General features: G+C 42.8%; 1 protein-coding gene and 1 long non-coding RNA gene across 4 annotated transcripts in view; one reads left to right on the plus strand and one right to left on the minus strand.

Annotated features, from left to right (window-relative positions):
- Positions 1 to 1,059: 1,059 nt before the first annotated feature.
- LOC143669871 (uncharacterized) lies at positions 1,060 to 7,560 on the minus strand. Of its 2 annotated transcripts, XR_013169101.1 has the most exons (3): positions 7,302 to 7,560; positions 3,017 to 3,255; positions 1,060 to 1,819 (listed from the first exon to the last, which is right to left on the minus strand). It is a non-coding gene; the product is annotated as an uncharacterized LOC143669871 (long non-coding RNA). The 2 variants fall into 2 exon arrangements; XR_013169102.1 differs by lacking the exon at positions 3,017 to 3,255.
- Positions 7,462 to 21,925, plus strand: part of HPF1 (histone PARylation factor 1) — a 28,131-nt gene continuing 13,667 nt past the window's right edge. Inside the window, exons 1-4 of one of the 2 annotated variants that reach the window (XM_077144456.1) lie at positions 7,462 to 7,550; positions 11,359 to 11,518; positions 13,390 to 13,579; positions 17,940 to 18,038. In XM_077144456.1, the coding sequence (XP_077000571.1) occupies positions 7,536 to 7,550; positions 11,359 to 11,518; positions 13,390 to 13,579; positions 17,940 to 18,038 (464 nt within the window). In that variant the 5' untranslated portion in view covers positions 7,462 to 7,535. Of the gene's footprint in view, positions 7,551 to 8,689; positions 8,822 to 11,358; positions 11,519 to 13,389; positions 13,580 to 17,939; positions 18,039 to 21,925 lie in introns of those variants that run through there. The other variant, XM_077144455.1, reaches the window with a different exon arrangement.

Genomic DNA, 21,925 nt, shown 5'->3' on the forward strand with positions numbered 1-21,925 from the left:
TTAAGGTGCATCCTGACACACCGTGGTCTCATCTTAACCAGTAACAGCTCCAAAGCCCCCATTCACCGGGCTGGGATTCGGGCCTGGCCGTGCCTCTGCAGGTGGTGGCCCCCATCCAGCCGTGGCAGTGACGGGCAGCGGCTGACCGATGGGGGCACTGCAGGGGTGAGGATGTCACAGGGACCCACACGCGGAGCCTCCAACGAGCATTCATCAAACTGGTTTACACGCCCATTTGATTCGTTAAATTTCAATTACTACATTAAGTTATTAATGTTCATGTGACATACAAATATATACATGGTTTCTAAACTTAAAATAGAAAGAGAATTTGGTGCTTTCCATGGCTGATCACCTTTCATTTGGATGCCTGTCTTGGGTAGGCTAATGCCATCTGCTGTAACAAATCAGCAACAGCGTTTCAGTGGATTCACACATCACAATCTATTTTTGGCTTAGGAAGTAATCCAATCAGGATTGGCTGGCAGCTCTTTCCCAGGTGGCAGTGACCGTCTCGAGTCATTTGTACCCTGTAACTCTGCCCTCCCCTGACAGCCAGCAGAGAAAGAACCTGAACGCGGGGGGGACGCCAGGCTTCCCCTGAAGAAGCAGTGGGCTGGGTAATGCGGTCCCTGCTGGCCACCTGCCCCCAGCACCCATGCAGGTACCGGGAGAATAGCACACACTGGGGTGAGCAACGACAGCCTCTCTATTGTTCAATCGGTGTTAAAGAAATGCTAAAGAAGACCATTTCCAAAAATTACTGCTTTTCCAGAATGCCCAATACTAGTGTGAAAAAAGCACACTCATATGCTGCTGCTTTTTATATTTTTTCATATTCTGCTTCTAATTGATCAAACCTTTTTGTTCAAATTCCAAACTACCACTTTCACAAAACAATTTGGCAATATGTATCAACCACTTATATCTTTCTTGTCTTTAGATCCAAAAATTCTGAGAACCCATAATAAGGAAATATTCCCAAATATTTTTTAAACACTTATGTATAAAGATGTTGATCATATTGCTACTTACAGCACTGAAAAATTAGGGCAAATATTGAAAACATCAATAATAGAATATTTATTTATTATTAAACTCTTATCCATTGGTAAATTTATAAATGGTCATATTAAAAGGTTTATGAAACATTTTTAAAAATTTTTACTGGTATGAAGTTTTTCTTTATAAAGCAAGTTACAAAATTTTATGTGCAATATTACCTCAATTATATAAAAATATATAGTAAAGACATATAGAAAAGTACTAAATACAGCAAATATTAGCTGAGTTGCTTCTAAATAGAGGGATTATGGTAATTTTCTTCTTTTTAGTCTTCCGTGCCGTGGAAGTTTGAAGCTGTAGACACCTCAGAAATGCATGCCCTTCAATCCAATCCGTTCCTGTGGGGGTGAGCGCAGTGCACACAGGACCTTTGGGGAGGCTACTTTGGTGAGGTGTGACCCAGCTCAGGCAGGATGGAGCCCAATCCTATTACTGGGGTCCTTTACAAACGGAATGGAGAGAGAGGAGAAAGCGGGAGAGGGAGCGGGAGCGAGAGCAAAAGAGACGGTGAGAGAGAGAACACTCCAGGGAAGAAAGAAGGTGGAATCAGTGAAGCCCAGAAGAGAAGGGAGAGCCCAGCCGAGCCACCACGTGCCATGGGCAGAGGAGCCGAGGATGCTGGCAGCCGGTCTTCAGGAGTTAAGCGTAACCTTGATGACACCTTCATTTGCACATTTTCTTGGCCTCAAAACTGGAAGCTATTAAATTCCCACTGTTAAAGTCCAGCCATTTCATGGTATTTGCTTTAAGCAGCCTAGGAGAATAAAAACACATATAACTTAAATTTTTAAAAATAAATGTTTATTTTATTTTATATTCAGAAATAAAGAAATAGCATATTGAAAATATCCACTGTTCTAGTTTGCTAGCTGCCAGAATGCAATATACCAGGAACGGAATGGCTTTTTAAAAGGGGAATTTAATAAACTGCTAGTTTATAGTTCTATGGCTAAGAAAATGTCCCAATTAAAACAAGACTATAGAAATGTCCAATCAAAGGTATCCAGGGAAAGATACGTTGATTCAAGAAGGCCGATGAATCAGGGTTTCTCTCTCAAGTGAGAAGGCATGTGGCGAGCATAGTCAGGGCTTCTCTCTCGGCTGGAAGGGCACATGGCGAATACGGTGTCATCTGCTAGCTTTCTCTCCTGGCTTCTGTTTCATGAAGGCTCCCTGGGAGGCATTTTCCTTCTTCATCTCCAAAGGTTCCTGGCTGGTGGACTCTGCTTCTTGTGGCTCTGTCATTCTTCTCTGCTCTCTCTGAATCTCTTTCATTTTCCAAAATGTTTCCTCTTCCATAGGATTCCATTAAACTAATCAAGACCCACCCAAACGGGTGGAGACATGTCTCTACCTAATCCAACTTAGCAACCACTCTTGATTGAGTCACATCTCCAAGGAGATGATCCAATCACAGTTTCAAACATACAGTACTGAATAGGGATTAGAAGAAATGGTTGCATTTACAAAATGGGATTCGAATTAAAAACATGGTTTTTCTAGGGTACATAAATCATTTCTACCTTCCTCCATTCCTTATGAAATCTCACTAAAACTACAAGAAAGGTGATAGAAAAGAGGAGGAAGTTGGTTCCCACAAGAACAAAGAAAGTAGAAGAGACAATTGGAAAACGCCCAGAAAAGTTTGGAAGCAAGTAAGCAGATGAACTAGTGAAAACTAGTCCCTCAGAACCAAGAAAGCGGAGCCCAAGTGTCTTCAGAGGGCAAGCCTGGGAGGCAGCTGAGGCCACTGAGGGGCCTCACCAAGCGTCAGAACTCCAAAGACAGTGTTCTAGTTTGCTAGCTGCTGGAATGCGAAATTCCACAAATGGAATGGCTTTTAAAGGGGTAACTTGTTAAGTTTCAAGTTTACAGTTCTAAGGCTGTGAAAATTTCCAAATTAAAGCAATTCTATAGAAATGTCCAATCTAAGGCATCCAGGGAAATATACCTTGGCTCAAGAAGGCTGATGACATTCAGGGTTTCTCTCTCAACTGGAAGGGCACACGGCAAACATGGCAACATTGCTGGCTTTCTCTCCAGACTTCTCGGTTCATGACGCTCCCCAGGGGACATTTGCCTTCTGCATCGCCAAAGGTCTCTGGTGGGGTGGACTCTCGTTCTCACGGCTCTAAAAAGGGACTCCCTCCAAAATGTGTCCTCTTTTAAAGGATTCCAGTCAAGGCCCACCTGGAATGGGGGAGTCACAGTTCCCTCTAATCAGAAGTTAACAACCACAATTAGGTGGGTCACATCTCCACAGGAACAATCAAAAAGCTCCCAGCCAGCAATACCGAATGAGGATTAAAGGACATGGCTTTTCTGGGGTCCACCACAGAGTCAAACCAGCACAGGTGGCATGAACTGAAATAAGATTCTAACAGCCCAGAAGCAACTGGGTTCCCAGATTCCGTCCCCAATCTGCACGACCCGGGGACATTTCTCATTCTCCCTTCCCAGCCAAGAAGCTGAATTATTCTTTCTGGAGATATTGAATCCAGGACTGTGGATTTAGGGTTACCAGGTGTGCTGGTTTGGAAGGATATATGTCCTCTAGAAAAGCCATGTTTTAATTTAAATCCCATTCCATAAAGGCAAAATAATCCCTATTCAATACTGTATGTTTGAAACTGTAATCAGATCATCTCCCTGGAAATGTGATTTAATCAAGAGTGGTTGTTAAGCTGGATTAGGTGGCGACATGTCACCACCCATTTGGGTGGGTCTTGATAAGTTTCTGGAGTCCTATAAAAGAAGAAAACATTTTGGAGAATGAAAGAGATTCAGAGAGAGCAGAGAAGAACATAGCCACAAGAAGTGGAGAGCCCACAAGCCAGTGACCTTTGGAGATGAATAAGGAAAATTCCTCCTGGGAAGCTTCATGAAACAGGAAGCCAGGAGAAGAAGCTAGCAGATGATGTCATGCTCGCCATGTGCCCTTCCAGATGAGAGAGGAACCCTGACCGTGTTCACCATGTGCCTTTCCAGATGAGAGAGAAATTGTGAATGTGTTTGCCATGTGCCCTTCCACTTAAGAGAGAAACCCTGAACTTCATCGGCCTTCTTGAACCAAGGTATCTTTCCCTGGATGCCTTTGATTGGACATTTCTACAGACTTGTTTTAATTGGGACATTTTCTCAGCCTTAGAACTGTAAACTAGCAACTTACTAAATTCCCCCTTTTAAAAGCCATTCTGTTTCTGGTATATTGCATTCCAGCAGACTAGAGCACCACACTAGAGCACCAGGCACAACTGAAGCAGATGCCATAACAGATCAGTGGCTTATGCAAAAGTATTTGCTGAAATTTTCAAGCCCGCCAACATCCTTTCCCCATCAGGCTCCAAGGAAGCTGCAGGTATGTTATATTTCACAATAAAAACTGTTTAAAAAGTCAGGCTAGAGTCATGAAGAAAGAATTCTGAGAACCCCAAATAAGAAATTAGGAGAGTTTGCTCTCTGGAAGGACACAACCAGCTAGGCCCTTCTCTGCATCACCTTACAAAAAGGTGACAAGCTCTGCAATATGTCCACTGCACCTTCTCAGAAAAATTTTTTATGTGAATTGACAGCCGAAGATCACCACACAGTTGAGTAATGCCTCTAGTGTGAATGATATACACAAATATAAACAAAAAACAAAATATTTTCTTAACGTCAGTGCAGAATTGTGGGATTGACAATGCCTCCTTGACCAAAAGGGGAAAAAGAGATGTAACAAAATAAGGTTTCAGTGGTTAAGAGAGTCCAAATAGAGCTGAGAGGTCATTCTGGAAGTCACTCTTATGCAAACATCAGCCACATATTGCAAATTGCCACAGTATACCAAGCTCCAAACATTATTTCTGTAAACCCTATAGAATAACCAGGGCTCTGTCTGAGACTCTATAATAGTTTCACTCATTTATTTCTCAGAAACCTAAAACCTCCAGATGGTTCCTAGGCCAGATAAGTCCTGAAACCCAGAGTTACCAGTGTCTTCAACAACATCAATCAGTTGCATCCCCCTACCCCATAATGTCGGTGATGGTCATTGCCCAAATATCCCTAAAGATTGAGAAAGGAGCAAGTGAGAGGGAGGAGTTGAACAGAGAAGATAGGATTTAACAAATGAGTATGACTGCTGGATTGTTATATTGATATTTCTTTTTAGCCTCCAGTGTCTTGGAGCAGTTAGAAGTAAGTGCCTGAACTTGGGGAACTATAACTCATACAATTTGTTCTAGTTTGCAAGCTGCTGGAAAGCAATATACCAGAAACAGAATGGCTTTTAAAAGGGGGAATTTAGTCTAAGTTGCAAGTATACAGTTCTAAAGTTGTGAAAATGTCCAAATGAAAGCAAGTTTATAAAAACATCCAAATTAAGGCACCAACAAGAGGTTACCTTCGCTCAAGAAAGGCTGATGTCACAAATCCCAGAGTGATTTGATCAGTGAATGGAAAAGTATTTGTAAAGTCCCCTTTGGGGAATGGTGAGAACGGGGGAAAATTCAACCTCCCCAAGTTGAATTCTTGATACTCTCACAAGCAGTGTGGACAACCAAAGCTATAGGCCAAGCCCCCAGTCATATGAAACTTAACCCCACAAAGGATGGGTCAAGCCTACTTAAAATTAGGCCTAAGTGTCACCTCCAAGAAAACCTCTTTTGTTGCTCAGATGTGGCCTCTCTCTCCAGCCAACACAACACGCAAACTCACCACCTTTTCCCTGTCTACGTGGGTCATGACTCCCAGGGGTGTGGACCTTCCTGGCAACGTGGGACAGAAATCCTAGAATGAGCTGAGACTCAGCATCAAGAGATTGAGAAAACCTTCTCAACCAAAAAGGGGAAGAGTGAAATGAGACAAAGTGCCAATGGCTGAGAGATTCCAAACAGAGTTGAGAGTTTATCCTGGAGGTTATTCTTACACACTAAGTAGATATCACCTTGTTAGTCAAGATGTAGTGGAGAGGCTGGAGGGAACTGCCTGAAAATGTAGAGCTGTGTTCCAGTAGCCATGTTTCTTGATGATGATTGAATAATGATACAGCTTTCACAATGTGACTGTGTGATTGTGAAAACCTTGTGTCTGATGTTCCTTTTATCTACCTTGTCAACAGACGAGTAGAGCATATGGAATAAAAATAAATAATAGGAGAAAAAAAAAAAAAAAAGGCCGGCATCATTCAGGGTTTCTCGCCCAACTGGAAAGGCACTTGGTGAACATGGTGACGTCTGCTAGCTGTCTCTGCAGACTCCTTGTTTCATGAAGCTCCCCCAGGAGTGTGTTCCTTCTTTATCTCCAAAGGTCTCTGGCTGCATGGGCTCTGCAGCTCTCATGGTCTCATGGATCATGTTATGCTGAAGCTTTCTCCAAAATGTTTCCTTTTTAAAGGGTTCCAGTAAGCTAATCAAGACCCACCTGGAATAGGCAGGGCACATCTCTGTGGAGAGGATCTAATCAAGTTTCCACTACAATGCTGGTTAGGGTTTAAAAGAAATGGCTGTCTCCAAAAGATGGAATTAGGACTAAACCATGGCTTTCCTTGGGTACATAGTCCTTTCCAACCGGCACACTATACTTTGAGATTTGTTGTATAGCTACTTATTACAATGTACTTTGAAATCTATCCCTTTTCTGAATGTATGTTATATTTCACAACAAAAAATGGTTAAAGGGTCAATGCAGAGTTATGAAGACAGCATTCTGGAAACCCTAAAGTTTATATTTTCAGAGACAAGAGAAGATGTATCCATGAAAAAAAAGAACAATATGCTATAAAAAGAACACAGCATGAAGAGTCCTTACAAATTCAAGTATGATAAAAGAAATCAAATGATTTGATACAAGAATCCTCTAATAAAATTGAGAAAATCACATAGAAAATAGAATAAAAAGACAGAGATAAGAAATGGGACTGATAAGGAAAAACAGCTGTCAAGAAGGTACAGCATCTGAATAACAGGAATTCCAGAAAAAGAAGATACAGTAGGTAAGGCGAAGCTAGCAACTAAATAATATCCCCCAAATGCACAGAACAGAACATAAACTAGTGGAGAGGAAATAACCATATAAATAGCTCCAGAAAACTTGCCAGACCTGAAAAACACAAGTTACAAGGGTGATAGTGATAGAAATGAGAACAGACCCACCGGCCAGACATGTCCTATCTTAGAGCAGCAAGAATAGGGGAAGATCCTACAACTTCTCGAGACAAAAAGAAACAAGAACAAAATCAGGTTGCATATGAAGACCTGGGTCACCGGCCAAGGAGCAGGGGTCAGAACGCTGCGAGCCTTCCCCAGGGCGATGCTGGAGACTGCAGGACGCGGGGCCACGGTGCGGGTGCCTTCAGCATCACGAGCGGAAATTCTGCTCAACCTCAAACGCCACCCTCGCCAGGACAAAGGCAGTTACCCACACGCAAGGTCGCAAAGAGCTCCTGGCGTGCCGCATTTCGCATGAACTCCTGAGGACGGGCTCCACACATGAGCTCGGCAGATGTAGGAAAAGGAAGACCCGGAAGGGGCGAGGCGGGTTGGGCGGAGCGAGGCGGGGCCGAGGCGGGTTGAGCGGGGCGGGGCCGAGGCGGGTTGAGGCGGAGCGAGGCGGAGCGGGCTGAGGCGGGTTGGGCGGGAGCGGGGCCGAGGCGGAACAGAGGCGGGTTGGGCGGGGCGGGGCCGAGGCGAGTTGAGGCGGAGCGAGGCGGAGCGGGCTGAGGCGGGTTGGGCGGGGGCGGGGCCGAGGCGGTTGGGCGGGGGCGGGGCCGAGGCGGGTTGGGCGGGGCGGGGCCGAGGCGGGACAGAGGCGGGTTGGGTGGGGCGGGGCCGAGGCGGAACAGAGGCGGGTTGGGCGGGGCGGGGCCGAGGCGAGTTGAGGCGGAGCGAGGCGGAGCGGGCTGAGGCGGGTTGGGCGGGTTGGGCGGGGGCGGGGCTGAGGCAGGTTGGGCGGGGGCGGGACCGAGGCGGGACAGAGGCGGGTTGGGTGGGGCGGGGCCGAGGCGGGTTGAGGCGGAGCGAGGCGGAGCGGGCTGAGGCGGGTTGGGCGGGGGCGGGGCCGAGGCGGGACAGAGGCGGGTTGGGCGGGGCGGGGCCGAGGCGGGTTGGGCAGAGCGGGGCGGGGCGGGGCCGAGGCGGATTGGGCGGGGCGGGGCCGAGGCGGATTGGGCGGGGCGGGGCCGAGGCGGATTGGGCGGGGCGGGGCCGAGGCGGGGCCGGGCCGAGGCGGGGCCGAGGCGGGTTGGGCGGGGCGGGGCCGAGGCGGGTTGGGCGGGGCGGGGCCGAGGCGGGGCCGAGGCGGGTTGGGCGGGGCGGGGCGGGACCGAGGCGGGTTGGGCGGGGTAGGGCCGAGGTGGGTTGAGGCGGGGCCGAGGCGGGTTGGGCAGGGGCGGGGCAGGGGCGGGGCAGGGGCGGGGCCGGGGCGGGGCCGAGGTGGGTTGAGGCGGAGCGAGGTTGGACGGGGACGAGGTGAGATGGGCGGGGACGAGATGGGTTGGACAGGGCGAGGCGCGGGTTTCCGCGCGAGCGCGGAGCCAGAGCGAGGCGGGGCGGAGGGACGCGGCGGGAAGGAGGCGCGGGCGGAGGGGAGCGAGCACAAGGTGGGGCGGGGCCTCCCCGTTAAAATGCGCGGCCGTGCCGCAAGGAGCGTGGCCGGCCTTGACCCCGGAAGCAGTTAGCGGCGCCGGAAGCGGCGGATGGCTCTGGCTTGTTTGCGCCGCTGCCGTGAGATGGTCGGCGGTGGCGGGAAGCGCAGGCCCGGCGGGGCGGGGCCGCAGGTACTGCCCGAGGGGCTGTGCGGGCTGTGCGGGCTGTGCGGACTCCGCGGGGCGCCTTGTCAGCCTGGGCCCGGGGGACGGCTGATCTCTCATTCAGTGGTGCTTGAGCGCTGGCTGTGTACGGTGCTCGGCCTCCCCCGGGCCCCGTCCCGCTCTGCTGGGAGCTGGCCGCGGAGGCCTCGCTTCTGCCGTCCGCCGCGCTCCCGGGGACGTGGGGAAGGCGCGCGGCGGTTGACGCGTCCTTCGTTCGGGCCGCGGCGCAAAGCCCGGCCGGGAGACGGCCCCGACGGTGGCGTGTGGCTCTGCCTTCTGTCCGGAATGGGAACGCTAGCGGGTGGGCAGTGCCGTGGAAACCCCAAGGGACGGTTTTACAGGCCCTCGGGGGTGTTGGAAAGAGCTTGGGGGACGCCTGCTCGAAATGTTTCTTGAAGAATAAGTTGAAGGCGCTTCGGGCGGAGAGAAGGAAGGAGCCCCGAGTCGGGACGGGGAGGCGGTGCTCAGGCGCCGGGAGAGCGCCACGGCAGGAAGGCGCTCGGGTGGGCGTGGGGGCAAAACCGTGCATTTTCTCACCTTCACAAGATCTTAGAGGTTCTGTAGCCAGGGCAGGAGGAATAAGGGGGTTAAGCAGGGAGGAAGTTATTTGAGGTTTTAGCTAAATTGCTCTACCTGTGTTATAAACAACAGGGTGCAACATTGTTACAAGACTTCCTTGTTAGAAGGCTGTGGTCCTAGGCGTTCTTAATATTGGGTCACGCCTTCCAGGAGCCGTAGGGTAAAGTGTAGCCTCTGATGGCGACACCTATCCTAAATTCTAACTTTTAGGGATTTGGGGATGTTGAACTAGTGTGTGAGGTAGGTAGAACTGGAAAAATTCTCTCTGAAAGCACAGTGAAGAATTGCTTAGACAGAATACAGGTTTAATTAAGGGCACTATACCAAAAATGAAAGCGAGTCTATAAATAAAGACTAGCTATAGCTAACACTTAATAATGGCCAGCGTTTATATGCTGTGTGCTAGGCAGTGTTCCCTGTATTTTTGCATATAGTATTTCTCACCACGGCTCTGTGATTAACGATATAGCTATTAAAAGTGCCTTTTCGGTATGTATGCAAACAATATTACGCACAGGTTGTTTGACTTGCCACAGGTAAGATGGTTGGGAAATAGCGGAACCAGGAGTCAGACCAGGCCTTGGAGCTATGGAAAACTGACCATTATGCAAAATTGCCTTTCAGTAAGTCAGATAAGGTTTTTCTTTCTAACATTTAAAATTTGAGCCAGGAGAGGTCAGGACTCCATGTGTTCCTATTTGTTCATTTGTGGTTGGAGAAGCAGCGTGATGAAGTGATTGAGAATTTAAGCCAGCCCACCTGGGTTTAAATCCCTGCTCTGCCACTTTGTAGTTAGGGACCTAGGGAAGGTAACTTAATACTCTTAGAAGCATTGTTGCCATGAATATTCGTAAATGTGTGTCTTCTGACCATAAACATTTCATGGAATCTGCATTATACTAGAATGACATCACCAAACTTGAGCTTACTGAAGAAAACAGAAGAATATAAGAAATCTGTGATTCAGGATTTCTCAACTTCTGCACTGTTGGCATTTTAGATCGGCTAAGTTTGTTTTGGGAGCTATCCTATGTATTGTACGACGTTTAGCAGTAACCCTGGCTTCTAGGTTAATAACTGACTCCTTCTCCTCCATTTGGGACAACCAAAATTGTCTCCAGGTATTGCTCAGTATCCCCTATGGGGCAAAATCCAGAAAGAAAGGCTCTAAGTCCCTAGAAAGAAAAAACAGATTGTTGCTTACAAAACTCAAGGCATGCAGCTGCCAACTAATCTTTACAGAAAGTTATCACATATCTATTAGTGTTATGGAATCTAGCATGCTTAAACAATGAACCTCTAGTGATTAGGTGATACAAAGTAAGTTTGTAATCTAGTCCCAAAGTTAAAAAAAAATTGAGGTTTAGGTGCAAATTTAGTGCTGTTTTACTAACTTCAGTTGGAAAGTCAAAAGGAAGGTCACTGCTTTTAGATAGAAGTCTGAGAAATAATTGTAGTGATTAGCCCAGATAACTCTGGTTGAAATTTGCTGAAGAAACAACTTTTCTTTTTATTTTTTTAGCTGGTAAATCCTCATGCCCAATCTCCTGGTGTGATCATTGAATATGTCTAAACAAAAGGCATGATGACAAAAGAGGGCAAACCTGCCTTCTCCCACTTCTTTTGTTGGTCTTTACCTTTATTTTTGTACTTTTATTTTTCCATATTTCCGTTATGTTTGAGAAATATATTTAACGACCTGATGCATAGGTCCCTCTTGACCATAATATATAATGATCTATTCTTTCCTTTTTTCTTTGCCTAAGAAAATCCCAAGATTTTTCTCAGATACACTGTTTATAGAATGTTATAGAAACTATATATATCTGGTAGAGTTGGATGAATAAGAACGAATAAAATTGTTATGTAGGAAAAATTGTTGGCTTTCTCTTTAGAGAACTAACATTTTATATGCTGATTTTCAGTGTGAAAAAACAGTTGATGTGAAGAAAAGTAAGTCCTGTGAAGCTGATGTCTCTGTTGAGCTTCGAAAAGAAGTAGAAAATCATTATAAATTGTCTCTGCCTGAAGATTTCTATCACTTTTGGAAGTTCTGTGAAGAACTTGATCATGAAAAGCCAGCTGGTGAGTTGCTCCAGAATCATCTCCTGCTCCTACAAATGGAAAAGATAACTTGGTAGGACACTGGACCAATGATGTAAACGGATCTTAGAAAGGAGCATTTTCAAAGATATTTCTAATAAGAGAAATATAAATTAAAGCTATAATATGTCACCTGTTATATTGGCAAAGGTAAATAAGTTTATGAAATGCATTGATGAGGGTTCAAGGAAAAACAAGCCCTTTCCTATGTTGCAGGAGATTCGGTACATTTTGGGTGTTCTTTGAAGAACTTGCCTCTTGGATTACATAAACCAAGACTTGTGTTCAAGGGTGTTTATTGAAACAAAAAATTGGAAATGAACTAAATATTTATCAGTAATACATCTATTTAATGGATATTCATAGATTTAAAAGAGTGAGGCAGATCTTTAGGAAATGACAAATTATCATACCTGAAAAAGACTGTGCAGATATTCTACCATTAATATTAAAATAAACAAGTAGGGAAACACACAGACATCTGATAATAGGTTGTGGTTGGGGACAGGAAAGAAATGAAGTTACTTTTCACTATCTTTTTCTATTGTTTAAATTTTTAAAGCCATTCTCCTAACATTGGGAAGAGGGAAAGCAAGCATTCTTATACACTGTTGATGGAAACATTGGTACATATTCTGAATTTTAACAGTATTTCAAAACACATAAAATATGTAGGAGCATCTCTAAAAATTGTCATGGCTGTGTACAAATATTTATTGCTCTTCATTGAAACACTATTTAGAATAGTAAGATTATGAACAATAAATGTTCACAATAGGAGAATGAATGGAAATGTACATCTTTATAATAGAATACCATGCAGCCATTAAAAATCATGTAAAATAGCATTTAATAGCATGGAAGAGTATTCAGGGTACATTTAAGTGGGGGCATGATAGAGGGAGAAAGCAAAAACAATTGTGTTTATAGTGTGTTATTTTTTACATATTTTTAAATTTTTTATCTGTTTATAGAAAAGTATATATATATCAGACTATTAACCCTGGTTCTCTCTGGCTAATCAGAGAGTCATTTTAGTTTGCCCATTAATTTAAAAAATAATATTTAAGCTCCAGCTGAACTAGACTATTTTTCCCCTTTAAAGGAAGCTGTTTCCATTCTGTTACTCAGGTTATTACTTTTGCAGGGGTCTTTGTCTTCTCTTTGTCTTTACCTGCTTTTGCATATCCAGGCCCTGCCTGCAGTGCTTACCTCTCCCTTTTAGAGAAGTAGCGGGTCCCGTCTGAAGTTAGAAAATGGCACTTTTAACAATTTACATGACTTAATGGTCTTATTTTAACAGTCTCTCTCTGTGAACGATGAATAGAAAAAGAAGATGGAATCCAGGGTTAGAGTTGCCAAGGAGGCACGGGATTTGGAGTAAAAATCAGCAGAAGTAGAGGGGAGGGGAAGGAAATGTTTTTACACTTTCCTCAACCCACACTCATTTTCTGTATTTTCTTCCTTAATCCATATGTGCTCTAAGTATTTGAGGCTAACAGCAGTGTGGTAATGAGAAAGTAAGTGTCCACAGTTCTAATGCTCCTATAGGAATACTCCAACACACTCAGTTCATGCAAATACTCTTGTTTAGCTGAAATAAGAAACAGTAGGCAAGTCTGAAACGTGTTAATTCAGTCTTAAATTTAAGAGGAAATCAATGTAAATGCCACCTTTCCATTACTCTGTATTTTTTCCATTAAGTATTTATAATTAACATCACATATAAATAAGACTTACTTTACTTATAAACTCTTTTAAGACAATTTTTTAGAAACAGACTATTAATAAACAAATCTTATTTCCATTCTGTCTCAGAAGTGTTAGTCTAAATACACTTATTTTATTTATAGATTCACTTTCCACAAGCCTTGGACTTCGATTAGTGGGTCCTTATGATATCCTTGCTGGAAAACATAAAATGAGGAAAAAATCTTCAGGCCTGAATTTTAACCTTCACTGGAGGTTTTACTATGATCCTCCTGAGTTCCAGACCATTATTATTGGAGATAATAAGACTCAGTACCACATGGGTTATTTCAGGTAAGGAATCTTTTGTCCTCTAAAATAAAGCTAATATTCTTTCAAACCAGTATAGATAGATAGTCACTGTCCTCACTCAAGGTTAAGGTCATATTTTCCCACTTTTGATGGATACATAGGCTATGTGTTCTTGCTATTGTCATTTTAACCTACTCTAGGATATTTGAACTCTGATTTAACCTCATTGTTTTTGTTTTCTAATTATTTATTTTGAAATACTTAAAAACTTACATGACAGTTACAAAATTAATAAAAACCCCATACAGAGAAATCCAAATATCCCTGTACCCAGATCCACTAATTTTTAACATTTTGCCATACTTCACAAGTCATTCTGTCTCTCTGTCTGTCTGTCCATCCGTCTCTGTCAGTCCATTTTCTGAACACTTGAGTGTAGGCTGTATACTTCCTCCTCCTAGAACACTTAATACTACCATGTACGTTTCCTAAGGACAAGGAGATTTACTTATATAATCACCTTAAGTGCAGTTATCCAGTTCAGGAAATTTTACATTGACATAAAGCTTGTAATCTATATTCCAATTTTTTTCATATGTCCCAATGATGTCCTTTTGAGCATCTTCTCCTCCTTTACTAGAGCCTGTCCAGCATCACATGTTGCATTTAATTGTCATTATCTCTTTAGCTGCTTTTTCTTTTTTACTGTGGAAACATATACACACCATCTCAGCCACTCCCAAGCACACCATTCAGTGGGATTACTCACATTCCCAGCGATGTATTCCTACAGCTTCCCCTCTCCCCAAACAGAAACCCTGTACCCACTAAACATGAACTCCTCTTGGCTCCTGTTCCCTGCCCCTGGCAACTTGTACTCTGATTTCTCTCTCTGAGCTCACATATTTTCTGTTATTTTCTTTGTAGTTAGCATGGCCTTAAATTTAACATCCTAAATCTATACCAACTTTGTTTGCCTAGATTCCAACTTAACTTCGATCTTGAATGCAAACCATGTTCCAGTTACCTGTCTCCTCACCTCTATGTAGTTCCTCTCAAATTACATATTTATACACATTGAGTCCAAAACTACTGATTTATCATTACACTGTATCATTTCCTCGTTAGACCCTGTAGGAAGTAAAAAGTGGAGTTAAACCAAAAATCCACTACTACTGGTATTTATATTGACCCATGTCATTACACTCACTGGAGATCTTGATTCATGCAGCTTCAACTTTTTGTCTGTTTTCCTTTCCTTTCAGCCTGCAGAACTCGCTTTAGCTCTCTTACAGAGCCAATCTGTTGGAGATGAATTCTCTCAGCTGTTTTAATCTGGGAATGTCCTAATCTCTCCCTTACTTTTGAAAGATAGTTGTGTCAGATACAGAATTCTTGGTTGGCAATTTTTTGCTTTCAGCACTTTATATATGTCATCCTACTACCATCTTGTTTCCATGGTTTCGAAGAGAAATTGGCACTTAATTTTATTGTGGCTCCTTTGTATGTGACATACTACTTCTCTGTTGTGGCTTTCAGAATTCTCTGTATTTGGCATTGGGTTTGATTATAATATGTCACAGTGAGGGTCTATTTGGGCTTCTCCTGTTTGTAGTTGAGCATCTTGTATGTATATATTTATATCCTTTGTTAAATTTTCAGCCATTACTACTTTGACTATTCTCTCTACCCCTTTTCTCTCTCCCCCTTCTGGGACTCCTAGAATGCATGTATTTGTCTACATGGTGGTGACCCACAGGTTCCTCAGGCTCTGTTCAGTTTTCGTCATTCTTTTTCCTTCTCAGATCAAATTATTTCAATTGTCTTACCTTCAAGTCACCGATTCTTTCTTGTGTTAGCTACAATCTGCTGCTGACCCCTCTGAGACATTTTTAATTTGTTACTGTGGCCTACAACTATGTTTGGTTCCTTTTTATAATTTCCACCTCTCTGTTGATACTCTGTTTGTGTTCATTTATTATTTCCTTTAGTTCTTTGAACATATTTAGTGTCATTTTTTAAAAAACTTTTTTATTGTATAACATAATATATATACAAAGCAAAGAAAGAAAAAAGTTTCAAAGCGTTCTTCAACAAGTAGTTACAGGATAGATCCTAGAGTTTGTCATGGACTACCACACGATCCTCTCAGATTTTTCCTTCTAGCTGCTCCAGAATATAGGAGGCTAGAAGGCATAAATACTTTTTTATTATCACAATCTACTTTTTTTCATTTTGTGAAAAATGACATATATACAAAACAATAAATTTCATAGCACATTAGCACAACTAGTTGTAGAACTATTTCAGAGTTTGGCATAGGTTACAATTCCACAATTTTAGGTTTTTACTTCTGGCTGCTCTAAGGTACTGGAGACTAAAAGAAATAACAATTTTATGATTCAGCATTTGTATTCATTTTAAGATTAAAATGATAGGAAGATTAAATCCTATCTTCTCTGTGTGACTCCACCATCACCTTTGATCTTTCTGTCCCTCTCTTTAGGGGTATTTGAGCTATGGCCATTCTAACCCTTTCATGTTGGAAGGGTCTGTCATTAATATGGGGTAGGGAGATGTTACTAGCTGATGTTCTAGAGGCCCAGCCCTCTAGGTTTCAGGACTTATCTGGTCCAGGGACCCATCTGAAGGTTGCAGATTATGGAAAGTTACTCTAATGCATGGAACCTTTGTAAAATCTTATATATATTGTCTGAGGTGTTCTTTAGGATTGGCTGGAGAGGTCCTGGTTGGAATTTGGCAAGTTATAATAAGTAGCAAGGTCTAACTGAAGCTTACGTTAAGAGCAACCTCCAGAATAGCCTCTCGATAGAGTCATTTTTTTGTCTTTGTCTGGTATGTCTCAGGTCTGGACCTCCTCGTTGGTGGTTTCTAACATTTTAAACTTCTTTGCCTGGGCCATCATTTCCTTTTTATACTATTTGCTTGAATGCCAGGAGCTAACAAAATAAAGAAAGAAGGAACAAATGAAAACCACTTTCTCATCTTTGCAGATTGACCTGTGTGAATGCTTTTTCAGACTTCATCCATGCCATGCATTTAGAAAATAGCTCAGGGCTGCAGTGTGGGGCTGCCCTAACCTTATCTGCAAGTGCGTCTTGTCCTGGTCCTAGGAATTCCCCCATTATGCAGTTAGGAATGTGCCCTCTTCTCTAGGAGCTGGGCACTGCACTGTAAGGCATGCAGCCCCAGGCAGCCACAGTTTGCTTGCTCCCACTGTGTTTGGAATGAGAGCTCTGTGTGCTTCCTTTCACATGCAGGGCAGGGTTCTGGGATGTGGACCTGTGACAGATAGCCTGGCTCCATCCCTCAGGCTGCCCTGAGAGCTTGGGCTACACAGCCATGCTCCCATTCTGTTTGGAAGCAGGACTTGGTCCACACTGGGAAGACTGCACACCAGGCCAGTGAGAATAGGGGGACGGGCCAACCAGGGTACCACAAGATCCTACTGCTTTAAGGAGGTCTTTTTCTCGATTCAGCACTTACCCTGTTACTGCAATCCTTTAACTCTTTTCTGGAGCTTTGAGAAAAACGTTTCTGTAGTTCTTGCTGGTTTTCAGATCTTGTTTGGGGGAATGGAGCCACGAAGCTGTTCACTCTCATCTTGATTGGGACGGGGCCTCAATCTAACCTTGCTGATTTTTTCTTTGGGGTGATAAACCGTTTTTCCCTTTTGGGTTCAGAAGAGCCCTCTTAGCCTAAGAATGAGAATTTAGAGCAGCAGCTATAACCTAAGCAAGCCATGTGCTTCCAGAAGCAGAGCTTTAGAAAGTGGCAGCTGGTAGTTAACAGTGAGCTGTGGAGTCACACTGTTTGGTCCCATTGTTTAGTACTAGCTGGGTCACTTCTTTCCAGTCATTAAGGGTTCTGTGGCTTTTCCCTAGAAATGGGAATTAAAAAATGTACATACTGATCGGAATAATGTGAGGATTAAATAAATACATGTAAGATACTTAGAGTATTCAGAAATTGTGGTAGGTTGAGGGGAAACTATCTTGTCTACTTGTACCAGTAGAGGTGCTGTCATTTAATGTGGAAGTGTTTCCACATTAAGTTCCCCAAAATTTGTTTTTCCACCTTTCTTAATTTATTTTTTTCAACCAACCTTAAAACTGGGATAATGATGGTGAAAATTTTTCCCTACTTCCTTAGAAGGGCCTTCCTTCCCTTCTTTTTGTATCTGGGTGTAAAAGTGCCTAGGTTCTAAAAGTCTCAATTTTAGGTTCTGTTATAGAGATAAGATTTGTCATAGAGCTTCAACCTGTCAAATTTGTTCCAAATTTAGAAAACATACAGGTTTTAGGACTATATGCCTAAAATTCTACTTGCCTGATAATATAAATTATAGGCAATTAAATTTTTAATATCTTTTGTTTAACAGGGATTCTCCTGATGAACCTCCTGTTTTTGTTGGTACAAATGAAGCAAAGAAAAATTGTATAATTGTGCAAAGTGGAGATAATGTGTTTGCTGCAGTCAAGTAAGAAAATATTTTATTTCAACCATTCTCTTTTCAATTAAGTATCTCTTTACTGTTTTTCTGCTGTATCAGTCCATTACCAAGGAGAACTGGGGTAAGACAAAACTTTTAGATTTCTAGAGATCATTGCCAAGACCTTTTGTAGAAGAACAGATTAAAATGATTGGAGGGGCTGTGTTCTAGTTTGCTAGCTGGCGGAATGCAATATACCAGAAACAGAATGGATTTTAAAAAGGGAAATTTAAAAAGGTGCTAGTTTACAGTTCTAAGGCCGAGGAAATGTCCCAATTACAAGTCTATAGAAATGTCCAGTGTGCTTTACCCTCCCCAAGGCCTGAGGCGGCATGACTCTTCCACTACAAGGAGGTGGAAGGCCCATCCTCTGCCTCCGGGGCAAACTCACCCTCTTGATGGGCTTGGATGGGTCCGCTCTCCTGGCCCGAGGCTTTTTGATGTCAGACCTCAGCCTCCATGATTTTGCCTCTGAAATTATTTTTCCTCCAGTGTGTCCCTTCTCTGAAACCCCAATCCTGACTGGCAGCAGCTCTGTTTATACAGGTCCCATAACACTCTTGTTGGCTTCCTATGCAGTAGCTTTGGATCATGCCCATCAGACATAAGGAGTTTCCACAAAATCCTTCCTGGATAACTCCATGTCCAATCCTGGCTTTCTCTGAAATGGCTCACTGGTTCCACATTTGGCCAAGACCTCATGTGGGGTACTATTCTCTGGGTTCTCCCTTCCTGGCAGCCCAGAATTTTCCAGGACATTAATTTCTGGTTTCTTTATATCTAAGAGTTCAGTTCTCAGCTTCTCTTTCCTGTCACATTTCACTATAAGCTGCGAGGAGAAACCAGGCTGCACTTTCCACATTTAATTTGGAGCTCTCCTCTGCTAAATATCCAAGGTCATGGCTTTTAAACTCTGCCTTCCAGCCAAAGCCACTAGTCAGGTTTGCCAAATTATCTGCCATTTTAAAACAAGACTCGTCTTCCTTCCAGTCTATAATAATACATGCCTCATTTCTGTCTAAGGCTTTATCAGAAGTGTGTTTAGAGTCGACTACCAACAGTCTCTTCAGAGCATTCTAGGCCTTCTCTATCAAGCATCTCACAACTCTTCCAGAATCTTCCCCTTATCTATTTAAAAAGCCATTCCAACATTTTTGGTATTTGCAAACCGCAGCAGCACCCCACTCTCCGGTACCAAAATCTGTCCTAGTTTGCTAGCTGCCAGAATGCAATATACCAGAAATAGAATGGCTTTTAAAAAGGGGAATTTCGTAAGTTGCTAGTTTACAGTTCTAAGGCCGAGAAAATGTCCCAGTTACAGCAAGTCTATAGAAATGTCCAATCAAAGGCATCCAGGGAAAGATACCTTGGTTCAAGAAGGCTGATGAAGTTCAGGGTTACTCTCTCATCTTAGAAGGCACATGGCAAACACAGTCAGGGTTCCTCTCTCATCTGGAAAGACACATGGCGGACACAGCATCATCCGCCAGCTTCTCCTGGCTTCCTGTTTCATGAAGCTCCCCGGGAGGCATTTTCCTTCTTCATCTCCAAAGGTCTCTGGCTTATGGGCTCTTGTGGCTATGTTGTTCTTCTCTGCTCTCTCTGAATCTCTCTCATTCTCCAAAATGTTCTCTCTTTTATAGGACTCCAGAAACATCTCAAGACCCACCCAGATGGGTGGAAACATGTTGTGGTCTAATCCAGTTTAACAACCACTCTTAATTAATTCACATCTCCAAGGAAATGATCTGATTACAGTTTCAAACATACAGTATTGAATAGGGATTATTCTGCCTTTATGAAATGGGATTTAGATTAAAACATGGCTTTTCTAGGGGACATACATCCTTTCAAACCAGCACAGGTTGACATACAGGAACAATAGTTGGGCAGCCAAACCAGGTAAGCGATGGACTTTGTCTCGGCCACCGTCAGGACACTGGGAAATTAAGAACTGCTGCCACAGGCGTGCTCTGGGACATTGTCTTTGGTACAGCTGGTGCCAGCTAAATGAATGCTTTGTCCTTTGCCTCTCAACACCCATGAAGCTAGCATCCAAAAACCATCATCTGCTACAGCTGATACAGAAAAACCAGCTGTGCTCACTGGTAGAAACAGAAGCACTGCTGCTGCTTGGGATCTCTTCTACCTTTCAGCTTTCAAAGGATTCCATCTGCTTGAAAGTAGCTAGGTCCCACGTGGACCCTGAGCTGAAGAGTAAGAGGGGAGGTGGAATGAGCTGTTGCGTGTACAGTAAGGAAATTGAAATGGAGTGGAGTGTGCCGGTCCCCACACTGTCAGCCACAGACATGATTTGAAGCAGTTTGCCAGCAGCTATGCAGTTTGCATTATAATAAAGTGAAAGGAAGCAGTCTTTATCAATTTAAATATAAGTAGATTGAGCTTTAGGTGACCTCTTTTTAATAACCTACCTTAAAAAAGTCTTTAATCCCTTTGAGTTAATGGAGCAAATTCTCAGCAGAGTTCAAACTATGCCATTCTGTTGTGGCACAATGAGGACAGCCATGAAAGGTGTCTTCCATCTCCAGTACCTCTGAGTATTATATAAAATGTTGTTTAGTGTTTTTAATTTGTATAGTTCTTTGAAACCCTTCCATTTAGGGTGGGCCACGGTGGCTCAGCAGGCAGAATTCTTGCCTGCCATGCCAGAGACCCGGGTTCAATTCCTGGTACCTGCCCATGCAAAAAAACAAAAACTTCCATTTAAATTAGTGCCATCTTTATTAAAACTCCAGTTTTTTTACTTGCTTGTTCTCTCTCTCCCAATTCCAGGATGGCAGAGGCTTTTTGTCTTGTGTACAGTTCTCCCACGTAGTAGATGCTTGATAAATAACTTATTAATTCTACAAATAATTTTATATGCATAGATACTTTTTCATTTGTCTTATTAATCTTATTTGCCTTATTAAAAATATTTCTTTAAGAAAATAACACAGCCGTTAGCTGAAAGCAAGATTGTTTTGGTGTTCTTTAGCTTTTTGGAGAACACAGAAAAGGAAGAGAAAAAAATACATTGGTGATATTAGTTATAATTTAGGTGAAGACCAGCAAGTACGTATTTGAGGAAATAACATGATTTCATACAAAAGTATATTTTCTCCCTCCCTTAATTTATCTCAGATGTGTGGGGTAAAAGATTACTTTAGATATAACTGCTTTAGCACTTTCTAAGTATTTGTAACTATGTCAGTCTTTTGAGGACCTTTCTTTACTCGAATTAGCTAATCAGAACATTTGATTTAGTTTCTCTATTGAGCTGAATAAGGGCTTTCAAGGCAGACCATTTGTTATAAACTATTTTTATGCCCAGGGAGACTAGTTCTTCTCTGTGTGAGATTTAAAAGTAGCCAAAGAAATACAAATTAAACCAGGAAGATTAGTAAAGGTTAAAGAATGGTAATACCCAGAGATGCTTAGAATGTAAGAAACCTTACTTATGTGTTAATTGGAAGAAAACTTTATAGAGAACAGTTTGGAAAATGTTTGAACAACTTTATTCCAACAATAATGAGAACTAAGATTTTTTGTGAAATAAATAACATTGGCAGGTACTGTGCTGGGTAAATATTTGCATTCTTGAATCAGCAATTCTACTTCCAGCTATTACCTAAAGAAATTTTAGACATATACACAAATATGTGTATTTTTAGATAATTTATAAAAAATGGGGAATTGGAAACAACATACTTATCCAATAATTAGGTAAATAAATATAGAATGTTCATTCACTATAATGCAGTGATACAGATTTGTTGACTTGGAGAGATGTCATCAGAACATTTTAGATGATTTCATTTTGTATTGTCTATTATACATAGAACAATTCTAGATATCCTCAAAACTTTTGCATATTT

This window comes from Tamandua tetradactyla, chromosome 26 (assembly GCF_023851605.1).
Source record: "Tamandua tetradactyla isolate mTamTet1 chromosome 26, mTamTet1.pri, whole genome shotgun sequence".
Taxonomy (NCBI): Eukaryota; Metazoa; Chordata; class Mammalia; order Pilosa; family Myrmecophagidae; genus Tamandua; species Tamandua tetradactyla.